Below are 21143 nucleotides of genomic sequence, written 5' to 3'. Positions count from 1 at the left end.
TACATAAATATGGATAATAACTCCTATATGAAAACCAAAGATGACTACCAGTTGGCCATTGTGTCAATGGATCGGTCCCAAAATTAAATATGCATAACTATGCTCACATGTGGAATTTGAACCATAGCAGCAAGTTCAACTATTAGAATCAAGAAAAATGACTTTCTAAACATGGAATTTAAAATAGATCCTTAATACACTCTGGCAAATACATGTATTTGTATCGAAACAAATGATGTTTTCTTGTTTCCCATCTCGATTTCTGATTGATCCCGAAATATTTTATACATAACTGGATCTACATATGAAACCCCTCCAGTACTGTCAGAGAAATAACAGAAACAAAAGACGGATGGATGACAATGGGGGAAAGGTTTTTATAGCTCGCCAACCATTTGCTGATAATCGGTAAAAAAAAGTCATCTTTCAAGATCAGATTAATTCAATGAAAGTGTATTGGCGCTTTTCACACTGGAGTTGCATGAATGCGTAAATAACGACTACATGTACAATGCTGTAATATTCAGTTTTCGTAATTTTGGATGTGACTGTTACCCCTAAAGTTCTAAGTGTGACCGATATCACTTTCATAATTTCTAATTAAGCACCGTCTATGTTTCTCCACTAGAAGATAAAATGAATGAAATATTTTCTTTCAATAGTCATATATTACATATTAGTAAATGGGACGGTTTTGTGGCAGCAAAATTTATTTTTTTACAACTTGTTACGTTTAATTGAATAAAATGTGACCGATATCCCTGCTGTCGAAAAATATTGTGTCGAGGTGTTTGCATTATCTGAGCTAGTTTGACGATATCTTATAGTTTCACAGAGTCTCTAACAATACACTGTCTTTGACGCGCGATAGGTTTAGAAGATGCATTGCTTTTATGTCATAATTTCAGCCGCTTTTCATCTTGAAGCGGGCGTTTTTTCATTGTTTTTGTGTGCCCGATATCACTTCCGATGACGTAGGTTGTCCCCATTGAGCGTAAACCGAGCCCATACTCTCAAACACGTGTTTCTCCATGCAGTGGATTGTCTACAATCCAGTGACATTGACACAATGTACTACATCTAAATCTTTGCTCAAACATAAAGCATACATATATCGTCTGCTATGTATGTTTATTTTTCGCATATAACTGTACCTAACTACCATTTATTCACGTCTTCGTCGTTGTCACAGACTTCAGTCTGTCGTGAACCGTGGAATCCCAGTTAAAACGACCCCACTGTAAAAGCGGTCCCAGTCAGTACGGCCCCACTGCAATAACGGCCCAGTTACAAAAAAAATAATTGTTTAAAAAGGGAATTTATGTTTATTTCAACTGTATCTTCAGCAGCGTTTATTTTGTTTATTTTTGAAGAGTTTATATATTATCTTGTACATTATAATGATAGAAAAATACGAAACACGGTACATGTAAATGTACACTAGTACCGTTTGTAAGGTTTCATTTGTAAAGTACTACATGTACATAATTAGCCGTAAATAAATTTAGATGCGTGTATTTATACATGTTAGGAGAGAAAATATGCACTTGCATCAGCAGTCATACACCAGGAATCAATAAATCATAATTAAATCAGTCTTTGTTGTTGTTATGAATATCAGATTGTTTTATATGTGGGAGATTGCATGGGTACATTTATATATTATATGTAGACATGCAGGGATAATTTTGGAGGGGCCCTTGACCATTGGCCCCTCAATTTTGAAAATGGTCCCTATGATTGGGAAAATTTCTATCATATATTTCTTTCAGAATGGCCCGTTAAGAATTGTCAAATTCCTGAAAATTATCCATCCCATGCCCTTTTTTCACCCAAAATGATCCTTGTGTAGTTTTACCACTACATACATGTAGATAATCAGAAACAAATCATACTCAGTATGCATAAGTAATAATGGAAGTACAGTGTATATAAAAGATCCTTGATTGCATGCAGATCTTGTAGTGATGGAGTGCTTCAACTGAAGTTAACAAACAACTGTCTTCATGTCAGTTTCTTGACAGCTGACAGTGAGTCTGAAAACAAGATTTCCTCTGAAATGAAGAATTTTTTTTTTCTTTTACAAAAATCCATTGTTTAGCCATGGATTAAAAAATGTTTGCTTAATAGCAGCCTTTTAAAATTGATTTTTATTTTTTTTTTTCATTGAAAGGACCATGAAGTACAGTGTATGTCAGACAATCCAAGGAAGGTTCAGAAAATTATCGTATTTTTTAAACATATTTTGAAATTCTTTCATTAACATACATGATTCAACTATTGTATATTCTTGTCAAATCATAACAAAGGGACCTTTGAATTTAATTGGAGACATATTTTCAGCTGTGTGTGGATATAAGAATATACTTTTTGTACAGGTTTATTTCAGTGTTCACAAAAGGAAAACTATGATTAACATTTCCATTATTCTCAACAAATGTAGACTGGTACATGTATATCATCTTCATAAAACTGGATTGTGAAAAGAATCTTCGAATAAATTAGTAGTATTTTTAGAAGACATAAATGGTGTATCAGCTAAAATAATGTTATTATAGATTAAATGCTATACTAAGTGTCTTGTGTTTTTCCTGTTGGACTCTCATTACAACAAATCTCAATAATTCAGGTATTTTAAATTTGGAATCAATTTTCTGGCCTGACTGTAGAATCCTTCAAATACTGCATGCTGTACATGTATATGTAAGTAATTACATGTACATCATATTTAATACTTTTCATATCTGAACATCTTTCTGTTTGCACAAAATTATACACTGATTTCCATAAAAATGTGATTTAAGGTATATGGTCCTTCATGGTTCCCTATATACAGTACAATAAAAGAAAAATGACAATACATGAATCAATATATTTTGCAAGTGTTTTCATCAGTGTAACTACATACATGGATACATGTATAATGTGTATAAGTACATGTATATATATATATATACATGTGTTTACTTGCTGTTGAATGAAGAGTACATGATGACACATACTCCTATATTATTCAACATAAAATTGAGATATTTGATATATGTTTCTGCTTATAAATCTTCCATTCACAAATTAAGATAATATTGTGTCCTTAAGAAAGAAATAAAATTACTCTGCCTTTCTCAGCAGATGGGATTTATTTAATTGATGGATAATACACAAGCAAGTAAAGAATAAGTTTCTTTTATTTTACTCATTATTCTTGAAAAAGTACACTGAAAGCTTTATACATATATTCTGTTATGTTGTTCCTCATGTTGTATTACATAGATAAATGCATAGCTATGTTACAATGTTTAATTGGAAAATTAAAAGTCAATCATTAGCTCTATATGCAGCAGACCTACATGTGTATTCCAGAGAAATATGCATGTACATGTTTCATATATATATATGTATGTTTTCATACATGTATATTGAAAATAGATCAAAAAGTAGGAAATGTGAATGAAATTCATGTGTTTTGTTGATTACATTGACATGCATATGTAAACAGACTACAGTTGATCCTTGACCACAATAAATCTCTATACTTCTTTACTGTTATATATAAGTCTACATATATGTACATATAAAGCTACATGTATGTAAACTATCAAGGTACCAATAAGATTTGTCTAATGTATATATACTGCACTCATCTATGCTGAAAATATATAAAAAAAATCAATGACAAAACAAAATGAAGCCTACACATATAAAATTACAAGTAATAGGTATCCAAAAAATTGTATACATTGAAACCATAGTATCAGTATAGTAGAAGAACTATATAGATACAGCTATTACTTAAAATGTGATTCTTAAATCAAGTTATTTTGATGTACATATCAATTTTTTAACACAACACTAATCATCTCAACATTCTTGAATAACAGTCTTTCTTATTGTTATCCATTTTAAGTCTATTTTTGACCCATTTGATTAAATGTTATTCACATACTGTGGTGAAGTATATACCCAGTACTTGTACTGAAATTTTAATTAAATTTTAATTCGGGATCCTGATAGTTAGATTTTATACAGTTCCTAATATACATTATTTACTTGTACATGTATTTATATAAGATATATTTAAGGATTAACTTGAATAGATTTTTTATGTTATGGAGATATAACACAAAAATCTGAGTGTACTATAAATAAACCGCGAAGCGGTTTATGATGAGAGTACACTCAGATTTTTGTGTTATTTCTCCATAACATAAAAAATCTATTCAAATTAATCCTTATAATTCAATTTACTAAAGATAATCTCTTCAACATTTAAAATTCATTTTGGGACTCTTTTGTCTATGAAATTATTACGCCGTCATCTCAGCCAATCAGAAGCGACGTTACAAACGGCGACGCCATTTTTTCCTTTATGGGCTGATAAAGTAAATTTTTAAGCCAATGAAAATGCTCGTAACAAGCAAAAATGAATTATTATATAATAATGTATAGATCTATATTGGACAAATAATTTAATGATTTTAGAAAAGCTGTTAAATTATAATATTCTCTTAGATTTGCTGTTGTTTCAATGGTAACAGAATATATACAATATTAGATATTTGGTAAATTTTGGGTCAATTATTTACACTCATGGGGCTTGTAAAATACATGTACTGACCTAATAATCATAGTAACAGTCAGTGTGTTGTGTTTTTTTCAAAATCATGTGACGATGTTTACAAAACAATGTTAATTTATAAGTTGAGACTAAGTTTGTTACAGCCTCGCAGCATTCGGCAATCGGTATCGCCTTAATCAGTAGGATTCCATGACAGATCTGCAATGCTTTTAAATAATGAAATAATGGAAAAAAAATATTTATATGAATTTATCATGAACTGTAGTGTCAAAACGTGATGGATCTTTTATCACGCTGTCAAAGACAATCGGTAACCTTCGGCACTTTCCGTAAACGAGAAAATTACAGAATGCCCGAGGAGTTCCGATTGTGTCAAAGATATAGAAATGTGCAACATATGTGCGAAATTTCCCGGTAAATTGTACTTTCGTTTTGCTAAAATAAACAAGTACTTAGCGTCATATCTTGTATTATTCATTTTCCTGTTTGAAATATAGCTCCATAATTAAAGTATGATAAGCAACATCAAACTTGGTTCACGGTGAAATAAGAAACGGGGAGCACAATAACAAACAACAACGTCTCATCCGAAGCGATGAGGGCACTCTTTACGTTTTCATTGCGAGATTTCCCCCCCTATGACCTTTGACCTAAGCCGCCATCTTAGATAGGTTGATACGTCTATTAATATTTTCCACAATACATGGTCACGTGACGTTCAATACATAGCATATCGACTCGATGTGTCCATTTTTAGAAACACCGAGTCAATATTCATTTGTAAATTTCATGCTATTTCCTATGATTTGCATATGTGAAACAGGAAGGCAACAAGTCGACAACACGACAACACGACAACACAACAAAGCGACAACTCGACAACACGACAAAGCGACATTTTACCGCGACAACACGAGATTCTGTACGCGCTAATTAGCGTGTTTTTTCGACTTGTTTTCTTGTCGTGTTGTAAACGCGACAAGTCGATATTTTAACTGTTGAATCTAGGGTTGTCGAAACTCGACAAGGCGACAACACGACAACACGAGATGGTCGTAATCAGCCACCATAGTAAACTGTTACGCATATTATTGTTACAAATGGCGTGGTAAATAAATGGTGTTACGGTATACAGTGTATTAGGAGAATCGGTACTACATTTGCGTATTTCGAAAAGTCCAACGGAAAGGAAATTAGAAATAAAATAATGGTGCTTGAAAATTCACAATTAAATGATAGTAAACCTCCGCCTCAATTTCTAGTCAATTATCGACTTACATGTATATTGATATGCCCCTTTACCCACTTCGGGCCTGACCAGAACACACTCATATGTATACCTCCTACCCCCTACCGAACTAAAGAAAAGACAAATGTGTAAACAAATTAATTCTTTATCACGTCGAATAGTCTCGGATGCTTACTGTCATCGATCTATCAATGAAGTTCCTGGTGTAGACGTAACTTTCTCAAATTGGTATGTTACATTTGAAGTTAGTGTTGAAATGTCCCAACTCATCTTTGCTTACCTCATTTTTAGTCAGGCATGCCTGACTATAGGCATAGCGACCATTTGAGAAAAATACTTTCACTGCCTTTTACTACCTTCAGTGAAATCAATGCGCTGCTGAAGATAGTCCCTGGCTTTTCAGTGATTTCGAAGCTGTATTTTATAGTCAGCATCATTCAATGCGGAAGAAAAATGTATGAAAATCAAAATGAAAGTTTTAGGTAGAAGTTGTTTTTTCTTTGATTTGTCTTTATCAAAGATATGCCAAATATCCGTGCTTTTTCAGATAAGAAATGGCTGATCAATTTCCCTCCCTGAAATAAAACCATATACTGGTAATTGTTTTCGCTGTTCCGTCAATGGAGCCTGTGAATAGCTTAGACAACGGCTTCAGATTAATGCGCCTCGTGTACTGTTACATTGGAGGCCAAGTGACAAACGCACATGCTTGTGTGTATTGTTTTACTTATTCCGGTGTACCTGTTTACACTGGTTCCTATCCAGTTTAACATTCCTGGAGCTTTAAGTTGCTGATAAAATTTGGTTGGTGACAAATGTCTTTTTCAGACTTTGTAGACAACATGAGGCCTAGCACATTTTTTAGCATAAGTGTAGTAAATGTTAACAAATTTTAAAATTCTAAATGTAAAACCTGTAATGAATTTATGTTTGGTTTGATTGACATTACTTTGAATCTTTGAATGATCAATAGATAAAATAGTTATAACACAGAAAGACGTCTATAATCATGACTCATGAGTGTGACCTATTTTTCTGAAATTGTCGCATAACAATAACAAGAGGCCCAAGGGCCTTACCGGTCACCTGAGTTCTGATGCATAAATAAAGAACAAAGTGCAAAAAAAAATAGAAAATATCTAAGACATAAACTCCCCGCCGCCATATGAAACTAGCACACTGAAAGGTGAGAAAGCAAGGGCAAATTCATCTTGTGGCAATTTATATATTGATCCAATTATTATGGAACCTATACACCTAAAATAAGTTGACTCCTTGTAATATTTTGACGCACGACGACGGACAACAGACGACAAGAATAGGTCAACTGAGACTTCGTCTCAGGTGACCTAAAAACGACATTCAGGAGAAACAACAAACAAAATATGGTCATTGTTAGTACATTAAATTTAAATAATACTTAATATTTAAATATTATCATAGGACCAAAGAAATTGATATCTGAGATGAGTGCGAAACTTACTGATCTTGCATTTTTGAATTTTCAAAATTAGGTCAGTGTGACCTACTTTTCTACATATTGTAATAGAACAATAAGAATTGATATCTGGGATGAACAAAACACACCGAACATGAATTTGGTAAAATTAGGTCAGTGTGACCTACTTTTCTACATAATGTGATAGAACAATAAGAATTGATATCTGGGATGACCAAAACACACCGAACATGAATTTTGTAAAATTAGGTCAGTGTGACCTACTTTTCTACATATTGTGATAGAACAATAAGAATTGATAACTGGGATGACCAAAACACAACGAACATGAATTTTGTAAAATTAGGTCAGTGTGACCTACTTTTTTAAAAATTACCACAGGACAATGAAAATTGACATTTGGGGTGACCAATAGATGGTGAAGGGGAATTTTGCAAAATTAGGTCAGTGTGACCTAATTTTCTATATATTGTTATAGAACAATAAGAATTGATATCTGGGATGACCAAAACATACCGAACATGAATTTTGTAAAATTAGATCAGTGTGACCTACTTTCCTAAATATTGTGAAAAACAATAAGAATTGACATCTAGGATGAATCAGTAGATGATTTATTATGGATACTTCTAGTGTAGAATAAGTAGATGATTTATTATGGTCAATTTATGTGTAGAAATCAGAAGATGATTTATGATGGATACTTCTAGTGTAGAAATCAGTAGATGGTTTATGATTGATACTTAATGTGAAGAAATCAGTAGATGATTTATTGTGGACAATTTATGTGTAGAAATCAGTAGATGATTTATGATGGATTCTTAATGTGTAGAAATCAGTAGATGATTTATGATGGATACTTCTAGTGTAGAAATCAGTAGATGATTTATGATGGATACTTCTAGTGTAGAAATCAGTAGATGATTTATGTTAGTATAGAAGTTAATAGAAGAAAGTGTTGAAATCAATCAGTAGATGATTTATGTTTGACAAATAATGAGTAGAAATCATTAGATGTTGGATACTACAAGTATTGAAGTCAGTACATGATTTATAATAGATAATATCAGTGTTGAAATCGATAGATGATTTAAAATGGATACTGCATGTGTAGTAACTAGTATATCAGAGATGCATTGTTATGTTTAACATTTAATAGAATTTTACAGTTAAACAGATATGGTTTCCTTATGCAAAATAAGATTTTTGTGTTATTTTCAATTTGTAAAATTACAAGTAAAACATATATTAATCACTGGATAATAACTTCTGTTGAATGGCAGAAAAAATATACATTTTTAAAAATTTTCATTGTTCTCAAAAAGCTGGAACATACCCAGTTTTTGCATCACCGCACTCTCTTGAGCTGTAGGAATTTACAGATCTTTTTTTATTTGCAATTGTTACCTCAATTTAACATAACTAGCAATGTGTTGGCAATAACATTCCAATGAACATGTAAAATAGCCTCACTGACATGATAACAAAATGTATGTTGAACTTTTTTCTAAGCTTTAATGATTTTATTTCATCGCAAGATGATTCAGCAATAACAGTGAAATCTTAAAATTCATTTTGTATTACATTATACAAATGTGTTTCATGATGATAATCTGCTTAAATGTTCCACGACAATACAGTATCTTTTTCAAATTTTGTAATAAAACTATAAGTGTAAATAATAGTGTTAATTGTTCATTAAATACTTGCATGTACATTCCATAAAGTTACCTCTATCACAACTGCAGTAAATGCTACAATATATAATGAAACATTGTGTGATTGATACAAGAAGTTAACCGTTATTGTCACAAATTTTGACAACCACATGACCTGATAAAAACAGCAATGAAAATCTCTAATTCTCCATCAGCTATTACTGTGCCTATGGGAATTCTAATTTGTAAAGGATATTAAATGAACAGTACCCCGTATTTGATATTGAATGATATCAAAGATATTTTATTAACACTCGGCATATTGTTTTAGTATAAGATAATCAAATGTGAAAAGAACACTATTGAATAATTTTGTTGACTTGTCTGACTACATTGATAAAAGCATGAGGAAATTAAAAGTATTACCGTAGTACATTACCTATTAATGCTACGTGTATATATGACCTATATCGCTAGGCATGCCTGACTATGAGTACTTTCAGTACTTTGATTCCAACAGCCATCGTTCTATTTACAAATAGCTGAAACCAACCACAGAGATTCTTTGCCAGCACTTGTATACAACCGGAGTAATCGTGAAAATATCGTCAACTTCTGTCAATTTACCAAACTACTAGCGACCCGTGTCCAAAATTCCATTAGCATACTGGTGAGTTGAAGGGTCATATGGTTACTAATAATTCCGTCTTGAGTCTTGATCAACAGCAATGATACGCCACTGAAGTATGGCAGGTTTAGCGTATACAGCGAGTCAATATACTTCATACACATAAAAATATGCTCCAAATTTTACCGAAACAGCAATTTGTGTTACCACCGTGACGTCGCGAGGCTATATTACATGGCATGGTAGTCATGTGAAACAGTCCCGCTGGTAGGAGAAACTTGTATACGCATAATAAAAGGTACTGCACATGTATACCTGTGGAATCTCAGGTGAGGGGTTGGGGAGCATCTAAGCCCACCCCCCCCCCCCCCAGCCCAGGGCAGCGCTACTAGAAATAGTGTAAAGTAACACAGAGCTATGTATTTGTGAAATTTCCGTGAATTTGATCACGATCAAAACACTGGATTTCCATACAGAAAATGATATTAGTGAAATTTTAACACTGCTACATTGATAAATGTTTTTATAAACAAAAATGTGAATATCTCTAATTCAACAGTAGTACTTTCACTCCTCTGTTGATATCACTGGCCAATCCTAGATATTATCTGTTTTAAAACTTTAAAAAGCAAACCATACAAAAAGATGTCTTCAATTTTAATGAAACAAATTTGGATAATATTAATAATGAGTTACTTAACGTTGATTGGGATACCATATTTAATGACAATGATAATATGAATGATTTATATTCTGTAGTCTTAGAGAAAATAAACACTACTACTAGTACACATATCCCACATAAAACAGTTACTGTACATCATAATGATAAACCGTGGATGACTGGTGAAATAAGACATAAATTGAGACAAAAGAACAGGTTACATCGATAAATTGAGACAAAAGAACAGGTTACATCGATAAATTGAGACAAAAGAACAGGTTACATCGATAAATTGAGACAAAAGAACAGGTTAAATCGATTTGCTAAACGAAAAAATATGGGAACAGGACTGGGCCAAATTTCGAAACTTTCAGAATGAAGTTATTGATTTGATTAGGCAAACTAAGGATAATTACATGGAAAAAAAAACCAGAGCTCTCTTGCTGATAAGTCTACTAATCCTAGAAAATGGTGACAAATTACCAAAAATATAGGGGAAATTACTAATAATAGCAAGAAATCATTTACTTTAAAGATGCTCCACCTCTGACAAATGGTAATTTTTCACTATCAGAAACAGGAGCGGACGATTTAGTATTTTTCTTCCGTTATAAAAGTTACTTACTTTCTACCATTACCACCATTGCAAAATTTGAGCTTCTAATTTTACTTCAAGTTAAAAACATGAAATATAATTAATTATATCCTATCATCCTCGATGCTCTAGGGGTTCCGATCACTTACGATCTCTACAGCCATGGACTATCTCAGAGTGAAAATGAAGGCAGCTCAGCGGAAATCATTTGACCAATCACAGACTAGCAAAGATTTCCTTTGAAGACTACAGAGAGAGCGACGCCTAACATCAAAGCCACACAGTCAACCACAGTGTACCTTTATACGGCTCTTTTGATGTACATCAAATGACTAAATTACATGTTCTATTCTGTTGCCTCCAGTTTTACTATGAGATAGTCCAGGGGTGTAGAGATCGTAAGTGATCGGAATCCCTGGAATATCGAGGATGATATCCTATATGGAATGAAGTACTGATTGCGCATGCATTAAAGGCGAAATAAATTATTTTATATTAATCTTTGTGTTAATTAGACATATATATACACGATTAAACACCAATTATTGTTCAAATGATGAATATCATTTATGCTCTGTCGGCGGTGGAGCATCTTTAAAAAAATGATAATGAAATTCTTATCTATCGTCTGGATAAAGCTGAAGCATTGAATACACATTTTACTAGTATTGCCTGTGATATTACTGACTCTAATCTGCCCGACTTACCTCCCCTGTCTCATGCTGAACTATCTGATATTACAATAACTGAACAAGGTATATGATCAACTTAACATTTTTAATAATCATAACAGCAAACCAGCTGGACCAAATGAAAGAGAAATATCAAATGAATTCCACATAGCCATAGTTGAAGGAAAAAAATTTACATGTAGATATTGTACATATTGTTAACATTTAAATATGGTTGTAGAATATATGAGATACAATGGAGTAAAGTTCATGTAAAGGAACATAGGCGGACCATATTGTATCAAAAAGCTAACTCTAGATTAAGTTTACTTCGCGTTTTAAAAACATTAGTTGATAGGAAAACTTTGAAAACTTTATATACTTCATACATTTAGACCAATATTAGAATATGCTGATGTAGTTTGAGACTATTACACTCGAACCGAATCTGATCTTCTTGAATCTATTAAACTGGAAGCCATGCGTATAATAAAAGGACTCAGAAGAGGTACCTCTCACCATATCTTATATAATGAAACTGAACTAGAACCTTTAGGTAAAAGAAGACAGAATCATAAACTTATTTTGATGTTAAAAATCATTAATAACTTTACTCCACTTTATCTCTCCAATATTCTACAACCATATTTAAATGTAAACAATATATACAATTTTAGAAATAACAGAGTATTTAATATACCACTGTCATGAACTTGTAGCTACATGAAAAGTTTTTTTCCTTCAACTATGGCTATGTGGAATTCACTTGATATTTCTCCTAGAGACTCTATCTCAATTTCTTCTTTTAAATGTTTATAGTTAAAGACTACTAATGATACAACTATTTCTATTCATTAATTCTGCTCCCAGACAACTTGATGTAATTGTATGCCAGCTTAGAAATTTAAAAGTGACTTTAATTATGATAAATATTTTGATCACCTTATTGATAATCCATATTGTGTATGTGGTGCTCCTAGTGAAGATTTAGTGCATTTTTTTCTTCTAATGCCCCATGCATTCAAAACCTAGGCACCATATTCTATCTATCTACAACTAGTTATGTTATATAAATCTTCATTGATTAGTGTGTGTCATCCTTAATGCTCCTGATCATTTCAATAATTCAATTTTATATCATGTAAACTTATATATTAAATCCTAAACACGTTTTTCTAAGTACAAATAAGACATTATATTTAATACTGCCTTTAGTAGTAAAACAATTAATTGAATTTGCTTAACTATTATAGTGTAATAGTGAGGGTTTTCCACAAAAGACCCGGAGGGGCGATCCGACTGTAGCTCCCGTTATATGTATAAGTCCCAAATCGTGATCGTATAGTATTTTTAGTATACAACAGAGTCCACAGTCGTCACAAATCCTCTCCGGATCCCGTTTCCTCCACAGATTACAGGCCTGTATCTCAACAGGTTCGATCTCTAGGATGTAGCGGAAGCACTGACACTAATCCAATAACTCAACTAGGTAAATACAGGTACAAATAACTATTTATTATATAAAAGACAAGTAATACAGAATTGATAAAGAATATATTTACAATAGTGCCTGATGTAGACAACTTACAGTAAGAGAAACAAGTATACAATTATCCTATATGAAGCAAAACCCTAATTATATAGCTACAGAACAACAAGACCACGTGTTCCCAAACACAGTCCAACAACACCTAACGGGAGACAACCAACCTACCAAATGTTCCCAACTCTAAGAGACATAACTAACTGCGAACTAGGTTTCCTATGGATGTCTAAGCCCTAAGCCCCTGACAATCCCCTAGAACGACACAAACCCTTGTTAGTCATGTAGCTCTAAGTATAAACCCAAATGGTAGTTCAGAGACCCCGCAAGTGTTGCACTGTTGACAGTGCACGGCGTGGTTCTGTCCCTAACCCATTCTCCCTAGTCAAGACCCAAAGCTTCCTTAGAAGCAGCCCCTTTTATAACGACACATCAACCCAGTACCCCAAAGTGACCACTGATTGGTCAAAGTCCGGACAGAGCACCATATTTAGGTTAAACCGTTGCTAACAACAACCCACCTACACACTAAATATAACTTCCGCTTAAATACAGACAAGGCTCAACTGACTGATAAACACCTCCCACGTGTACCACACGTGTACTCCGGCCAGCAGTCAGCGGTCAGCATCGGGGTGACCATGAGGACAACTAGGTTGATGAATGTGACTGCTAAACAGCAAGCACACCATAGATAAGACCTGTTCTCACGGTGTCTCCCTGAACTGGGTCAAAGATACATAAACAGATCACTGAAGTGAAGACTTAGAAGAGTGCAATAACAAATATACATACTGTAGAAATAAATGCAACAATGATAGAAACCCGTTCTATCACACTCCTCCCCCCTAAGATCAAAGTACAATTTGACAACAAATTTCCTTTGTCTAAAATAACCTTAAATGCCACATGACCCCCTATAGGTAATGTGCATCCCTGCATCGTACATCTATTCTGACTTAGGATTTACCAAGATATCTGGTCAACTCTTACACCCCTGTAACCTTAGACCTGAGTAACGACCATTCCACAGGAAACATATGCCCGAAGATATAGCACTACCATACCAATTGTTTCGAAATTAGGATGGTGTCAACTACACCCAACCCATAGTAACAACATCACAACCTAAACAGAATCATTCTATAACCATGATAGACGTAAGCTCAATTAAAGATAACTAGCTATATAACCTTTAGTATTATTATCCAATAATGACTGAGTATATTACATGTGTATAGTCTTCCAACATCAGTATCCACAAATGTATCATAATAGAGCAGGCAGTACTGACCTCCATCATGTACCCAATGTATGTAAGCACCAATGTACATGTATATAATCACTATAAACTGTATAAGAATAAGAAACATGGACAACCAACTAAGCTCGAAAATATCAACAAAATCCAGAGCTATGTCAAGTTTGGCTCTCCCATGACCCTAAATTTAACCAAAGTTCTTAAAAACCTACCAGTAGTATCAATACTTGGTTTACTAAACAAACACCTGCAAAATAAGTGATATAAAATTTATAGCTGAAAATTATGGCACTGTAAGATCCAATAGAAATAGATGTACAAAATCACATTATCACTTTAAGTTTCGCAATGTCTTTTCTGTTTCGAAGTTAATCCATTATCCAAAAAGAATAAATACAGTCAGAGTTCACTTTTAGTACAGTTCAATAACACTGGATATTGTTAATTTCACATGTGGTCCAACATCAACTCGGCTTTTGGTTCCTCTTCTCCCTCACGGAGGTACGTAACGTCCCCGTGTCGTCTGTACAGCTGACATCGTTTGATGATTTCCATAACGTCTGTTGAAATATGTGCGTTTCACAGAATACACGTGCAGGTCCATTGTGTCTAGACATTGAAGTATGTGGTGAGGTCACTTCAGGACAAACGAGTGTTCATCCTCACAGGAGGGAACTCCAGTACTGGTCAGTTAGATCCAGTCAGGTAATCCGATATCCGTGGTACCGATACACCAGTTCCTCTAGATCTGACCCTGGCCGATCAGATAACAGCACTCCCCCTGAAGTGGTCTGACCCCCTTTCTATAGACCCCCTCCCAAGAGATACTATGGGAGTTCAGTTATAATATAATTGATTCACCCCACTAGCCTAACACTAGTTTGGATTATACGCACACAATTAATTAATCTAATTAAGACAAAGTTAAATTCAATACTGGCAACTGTTTGCAGTCGCTCTGATTGTTACACTTGTAGGTACCCCCTTCCCGCATGTTATTGTTTACAGCATAACTATTTACAATTTAGTTATCTCGTTCCCTAATTATAAACATGTACAATTTCCGAGACAACCTACAAGTATACACCCTAGTTACGGAGGATACCAAACCTTTGGTTTACTTGCTCTAACTACTTTAGCAGTCTGACAAAAGCCATCCTTTTCTAGTATCATCAGTAGTCTTGAACAGACTGGTTTGTGTTTACTAGCAGTATCTTCAGGACAAATGGGACTTAAGTTAGTTGACCTAATCATTCCAAGTAAAGCTAACAAAATGAACCCTATAGCTACCATGGCAACCATAAACTTTACCAAAGTAACACCTTTGTGTGCTAGGCTAGCTTCATTTTCATCCTTGTTTGATACTTGAACATCCCTAGAGTCTTCTACTAACTCATTGTCCCGTTTATCAGTAGCAATGTTCTCAGTATTGCCGACCTGAAGTTCAAACGTTATTTCGTCATCTACCATAGTAGATTGTTGACCTACTACCCTTGTAGTTACAGGCTCTGTTTTATTTTCTCTCTCGTTAGATTCAACCTGCTGGTCTATACTCATAACAGAGAGAATTACTTTATTACACTCAAAATTTTTGTCTGATTAGCTGTACATCCCCCTTATTTGTCTCTAAAATGGCATTTTCTAATTGAATGGAACTACAATGTGCTGACAAGAAATCCATTCCCAGTATCCCAGACAAATTCTTAACTTTTGAAACTACAAAGTTCTGTATGAACACAGATTGTCCAATTTTAAACACTAAAGGAATACACCCCTTTACTTCGAGTTGGTTCCCGTCGGCTGTGGTGAGATTTGTATCAAATCTCTGTAGCGACTCTACACCTAGCCCCAACTTTATAAACTCGTCAAAGGATAGAACAGAAACCGGGGACCCAGTATCTATCAGCATTCCACATGTTACCTGTTGTACTTGCACCTCTGCATACAGACAACCTATGCCTGAACGTACATTTTGTAACCCTAATGGAACATGGCCCGATACTTTTCCCTCCCTTTCTAGTTTCCTTTCAGTTTTCTCCCAAATCCCCAACTCTGACTTAGAAATACCTATAGTATTTAATGTATTTGGACAGGCTGACGTCTCGGCCCTGATCCCAGCCCTAGTTAGTTTTTCTAACTGGCTAATTCTATCTTCTAGTTTCTGTAGGTTTTGTAACCTTTTACATTCTCGGACATAATGTCCTTCCTCTTTGCAAAATAAACAAGTACCTTTTTGTACTATATTTTCCCCATAATTCTTAGTGTGGGTTTTAAACTTCTTATCCTTACCCTTCTTACTGGACAATTTCTTATCTAACAAGTTACTTATTTGGTCCATTGTAAGAACTTGTTCTACAGTACTATTTGTTTGTATAGAACATACCGATTCAGACTCTATAGGTTTCTTGGTGGAATTACATGTTACAGCCTCATATTCGACTGCAGAGGAAATAGCCTCATCCAAAGTACTAGGATGGCTGAAAATTACTTTCTTTCGCATTTCAAAGTTATGTAGGCCGTTAACGAACTGGTCTACCACCTGACATTCCAGGTAATGGTACGGGATTTCAGGGTAGGCTAGGAGGGCAGTTCTCCTTAAATCATACCCGAAATCAGACGCAGTTTCGTCCTTACCCTGTTTACGCTCCCTAAAAGTAAATCTATGAGCCACACTCCTTTCTTTAGGATTGAACCTTTGGGTGAGACATTGTTTTATCGACTGATAATCTGATAGCTCTCCAACAGTAAGGTTACTCAATAATTTCTGGGCTGTTCCCTTTAAACTTATACTTAACTGTTGGGCCTTTTCTATGTCTGTCCACCCGTTCCAGGCAGCTACCTGTTCAAAATGAACGATGTAATCCTGCCAATCACAGCTTTGACCATCGAATGTGTCAGGGTGTCTCTCTTTTCTTCTAACCCTACTAGGAGGTACAAGAGGTACATATGAACTGGTTTCCAGTCCCGATACCTCATTATTACTATCCTGATCATGCAAGAAACCCTTCTCCATGATAACAATAGTCCCCTAAACAATATGCCACCCAACAATATCCAAATAAAACTAAAAACAGCGTACATATAACCTTAACACTAGTAGACTGTCTATCACTAGAGGCCTTGAATATTCTAGAGATAAAGCACCTACCACGTCACAAATAAAGTTTAAATCATACTATATAAACGCTTGGTAAATAAATGTTACAAAAACAACTAAGTTATATAGTTATCACAAGTTTTGAGAAATTGGATAATGTAATCAGTACTTACACAACTACATCCTGGTCACACGCACCATTCTGTAATAGTGAGGGTTTTCCACAAAAGACCCGGAGGGGCGATCCGACTGTAGCTCCCGTTATATGTATAAGTCCCAAATCGTGATCGTATAGTATTTTTAGTATACAACAGAGTCCACAGTCGTCACAAATCCTCTCCGGATCCCGTTTCCTCCACAGATTACAGGCCTGTATCTCAACAGGTTCGATCTCTAGGATGTAGCGGAAGCACTGACACTAATCCAATAACTCAACTAGGTAAATACAGGTACAAATAACTATTTATTATATAAAAGACAAGTAATACAGAATTGATAAAGAATATATTTACAATAGTGCCTGATGTAGACAACTTACAGTAAGAGAAACAAGTATACAATTATCCTATATGAAGCAAAACCCTAATTATATAGCTACAGAACAACAAGACCACGTGTTCCCAAACACAGTCCAACAACACCTAACGGGAGACAACCAACCTACCAAATGTTCCCAACTCTAAGAGACATAACTAACTGCGAACTAGGTTTCCTATGGATGTCTAAGCCCTAAGCCCCTGACAATCCCCTAGAACGACACAAACCCTTGTTAGTCATGTAGCTCTAAGTATAAACCCAAATGGTAGTTCAGAGACCCCGCAAGTGTTGCACTGTTGACAGTGCACGGCGTGGTTCTGTCCCTAACCCATTCTCCCTAGTCAAGACCCAAAGCTTCCTTAGAAGCAGCCCCTTTTATAACGACACATCAACCCAGTACCCCAAAGTGACCACTGATTGGTCAAAGTCCGGACAGAGCACCATATTTAGGTTAAACCGTTGCTACAACAACCCACCTACACACTAAATATAACTTCCGCTTAAATACAGACAAGGCTCAACTGACTGATAAACACCTCCCACGTGTACCACACGTGTACTCCGGCCAGCAGTCAGCGGTCAGCATCGGGGTGACCATGAGGACAACTAGGTTGATGAATGTGACTGCTAAACAGCAAGCACACCATAGATAAGACCTGTTCTCACGGTGTCTCCCTGAACTGGGTCAAAGATACATAAACAGATCACTGAAGTGAAGACTTAGAAGAGTGCAATAACAAATATACATACTGTAGAAATAAATGCAACAATGATAGAAACCCGTTCTATCACAATAGCAAGGCTAGTTTGATATGTTTAATACACCTTAAAACATTCTAGTATGAATGTGCAAATGAATGTGTGTGATTGTGTTATTGTTGTTTATATATATATATTACATAAATTATAACTTTTCATTTTAGACTTGGTGGACATGTGTTGTGTCTTCACTTATAGGTAATTTTGAGTAGTAGTTATCTATAATCATATCACATATTCTATTTAATTTCATGATGAATATCTAATACTCATTAATCCATAATGAATTAGATACTTTATATGTTATGATATATAATTTCTGTAGAAACAATCAATTGATACATAATATCTTTCTACCAAGCCTAACCGGAAGTAGTAGAAGAAGACTGATATAGACATTGCGCCTGTTGTCTCATTCTTTTAACAATATTTTGTAATTTTCTTTATATTTATATTGATGATAAAATATTTCTGAAAGAAATTAATGATATTTTAACCAAGGGTCTTTGTTTTAACTTTGATACGATTGAATGAACGAACGAACAATCGAAGGAACGAACGAACGCATTTACAAAAGAAATATCTAACGAACGACCAAAAGTAGAAAAGAACAATGAACGAACGAACTGAAGAACGTTCGGGCTAATAAAATGATGAATATATATAAAGCTGCACATGGGTATCCACGGATCTTTCCTTCCGTCTATTAATAATATGTCTGTGCAAAAGTCCGTGCAGAAAAACAGTAGACCGAATAATCTGTCTCTTAAAATGAGCTCCTTTTCTTTTTGTTGTTGTTTATTATTTGTTTATTATTATACGCTCATTTTTGTCCTTAATTGACCCTGGTTTATCGATGGGATTTATTTAAACAAAATCAAACAAAGAAAAAGGTACATTAGCATTATATATGTATGTACATTACATTCTTATTATCATTATTATATAACTTATTGCATTGTAAACGCATGGAAATCACAGTTGAAATGTTCCCATATGCTGTGCGTCGCTTTCATCTTATATGATAATCATTATATAGCTGCAGAATGTTCATACCCATTTTGTTTTTTGTTTTGTTTTTTAATTTTAAGAAGTTCAGGTGAATAAGGCATAAAGTGTTGAAATCTTAAGATTTATGAAGAAAGTAAGAAAGTAATACCTATCAGGAAGTTTAGAAATAACCACTGTGTCATCACCAAGGGCTAGTAAGTCATACAAGTCACTCTGGATTTTAGGTGTTGCAGTAGCAGTTAGAAGTAGAATTGGGACATAAGCAAATATGCTAACTATGTCTGCCACTTTCCTATTATCTTGACGGAAATCCAAACCCTTGACAAGATAACAGATGTTTGATGTTGGAAGCACATAATTATATGTTGAGTACATTTTTGTATGTTTGTCTGATGAGTTCATTTAGGTGACAAAAAGAGTCAAAGAACTAATATGTATTTCCAGATTTGTTATTAGTAGGACAAAAGATAGATAGAAATTAAATTGAATACTAGGCTTGTTGCATTCACATTTAACCAGACACAGATCATGTTGAACCTCACATTGTGTTTCCATCCTCAACACAAAACAATATATATACCTTGGTCTAACTTACCATTCGGAAATGCAATGGCACTCATCGAAAACAAGTGTGCAAATTTGGTCGACCAGATGTGTTATCATACTAACTTTGTGCCCAATTAGCATCTCGGGTGATACGAACAAAACGTCTATATTCCCACTTTTGATTGCTACAACAGAATTTCTAATTTTATTAAAATAGTGGTATCTATTCAGCAATAATCAAGAATTTGTATCTTATTCTTATTAATAACCTCATAACTGATCTGGGTATACATGTATACCATATATTGCATTCATAAATGGACAGTCTTACAAGGTACACTGTATGTTGAATATCTGTTACAGTTGGGGTTTTCCTGACCAATGTATTCTTTATTCTCATACTTCAGATACAGAATTATACTCAGTAGTTATGGTTTATCAATAAGTTTGGCATTTGTAGTAAATTGAAACGCTTTTTTTTGTCATAAAACTCATGATCATAGAGTTGATTATTCAGAAATCCGATTAAAAAATCTTCAAGTTTACAATGTCTATTTTCTTAACTAGTGTAGTACACTTTACTCATTTGTAGAATGCTTTAATGGTATTTCAATGACTTATTGTTTATGATATATATATGAAATAGTATTGAGATAGAAAACCAAGTTCCTCTTTATAGTTTTTAACGAAATAACCTTTAGTAGCATCTGGTGATGAATATTTCATCAATGCTGCTGCAGCAACGCATTTTTGCTGCAGCGTTGAAACTTGGTCAACCATTGGAGATTTCAAAGGCGAAACCACTAGGCTTGTTTTGTGGGTACCTGTTTTCTGAGGGAAAGTTTGAATATACACTATGCAATATACCGGCAATAAAATCATAACTATT

The 21143-nt window shown here is 34.3% G+C and overlaps 1 protein-coding gene across 1 annotated transcript; it reads right to left on the bottom strand.

The window, feature by feature from the left end:
• Positions 1–15886: 15886 nt before the first annotated feature.
• LOC138316600 (uncharacterized) lies at positions 15887–17317 on the bottom strand. Its single transcript, XM_069258277.1, has one exon. It carries the CDS (start codon positions 17315–17317, stop codon positions 15887–15889), a length of 1431 nt encoding a protein of 476 aa, XP_069114378.1.
• Positions 17318–21143: the final 3826 nt, after the last annotated feature.

Source organism: Argopecten irradians, chromosome 2 (assembly GCF_041381155.1).
Source record: "Argopecten irradians isolate NY chromosome 2, Ai_NY, whole genome shotgun sequence".
Classification (NCBI taxonomy): Eukaryota; Metazoa; Mollusca; class Bivalvia; order Pectinida; family Pectinidae; genus Argopecten; species Argopecten irradians.
This window is presented reverse-complemented; position numbering and strand designations above follow the sequence as displayed.

What these genes read in the sequence shown, in the direction of transcription:
- LOC138316600 (XM_069258277.1), bottom strand. Translation starts at nt 17,317, where the DNA reads ATGGAGAAGGGTTTCTTGCATGATCAGGATAGTAATAATGAGGTATCG.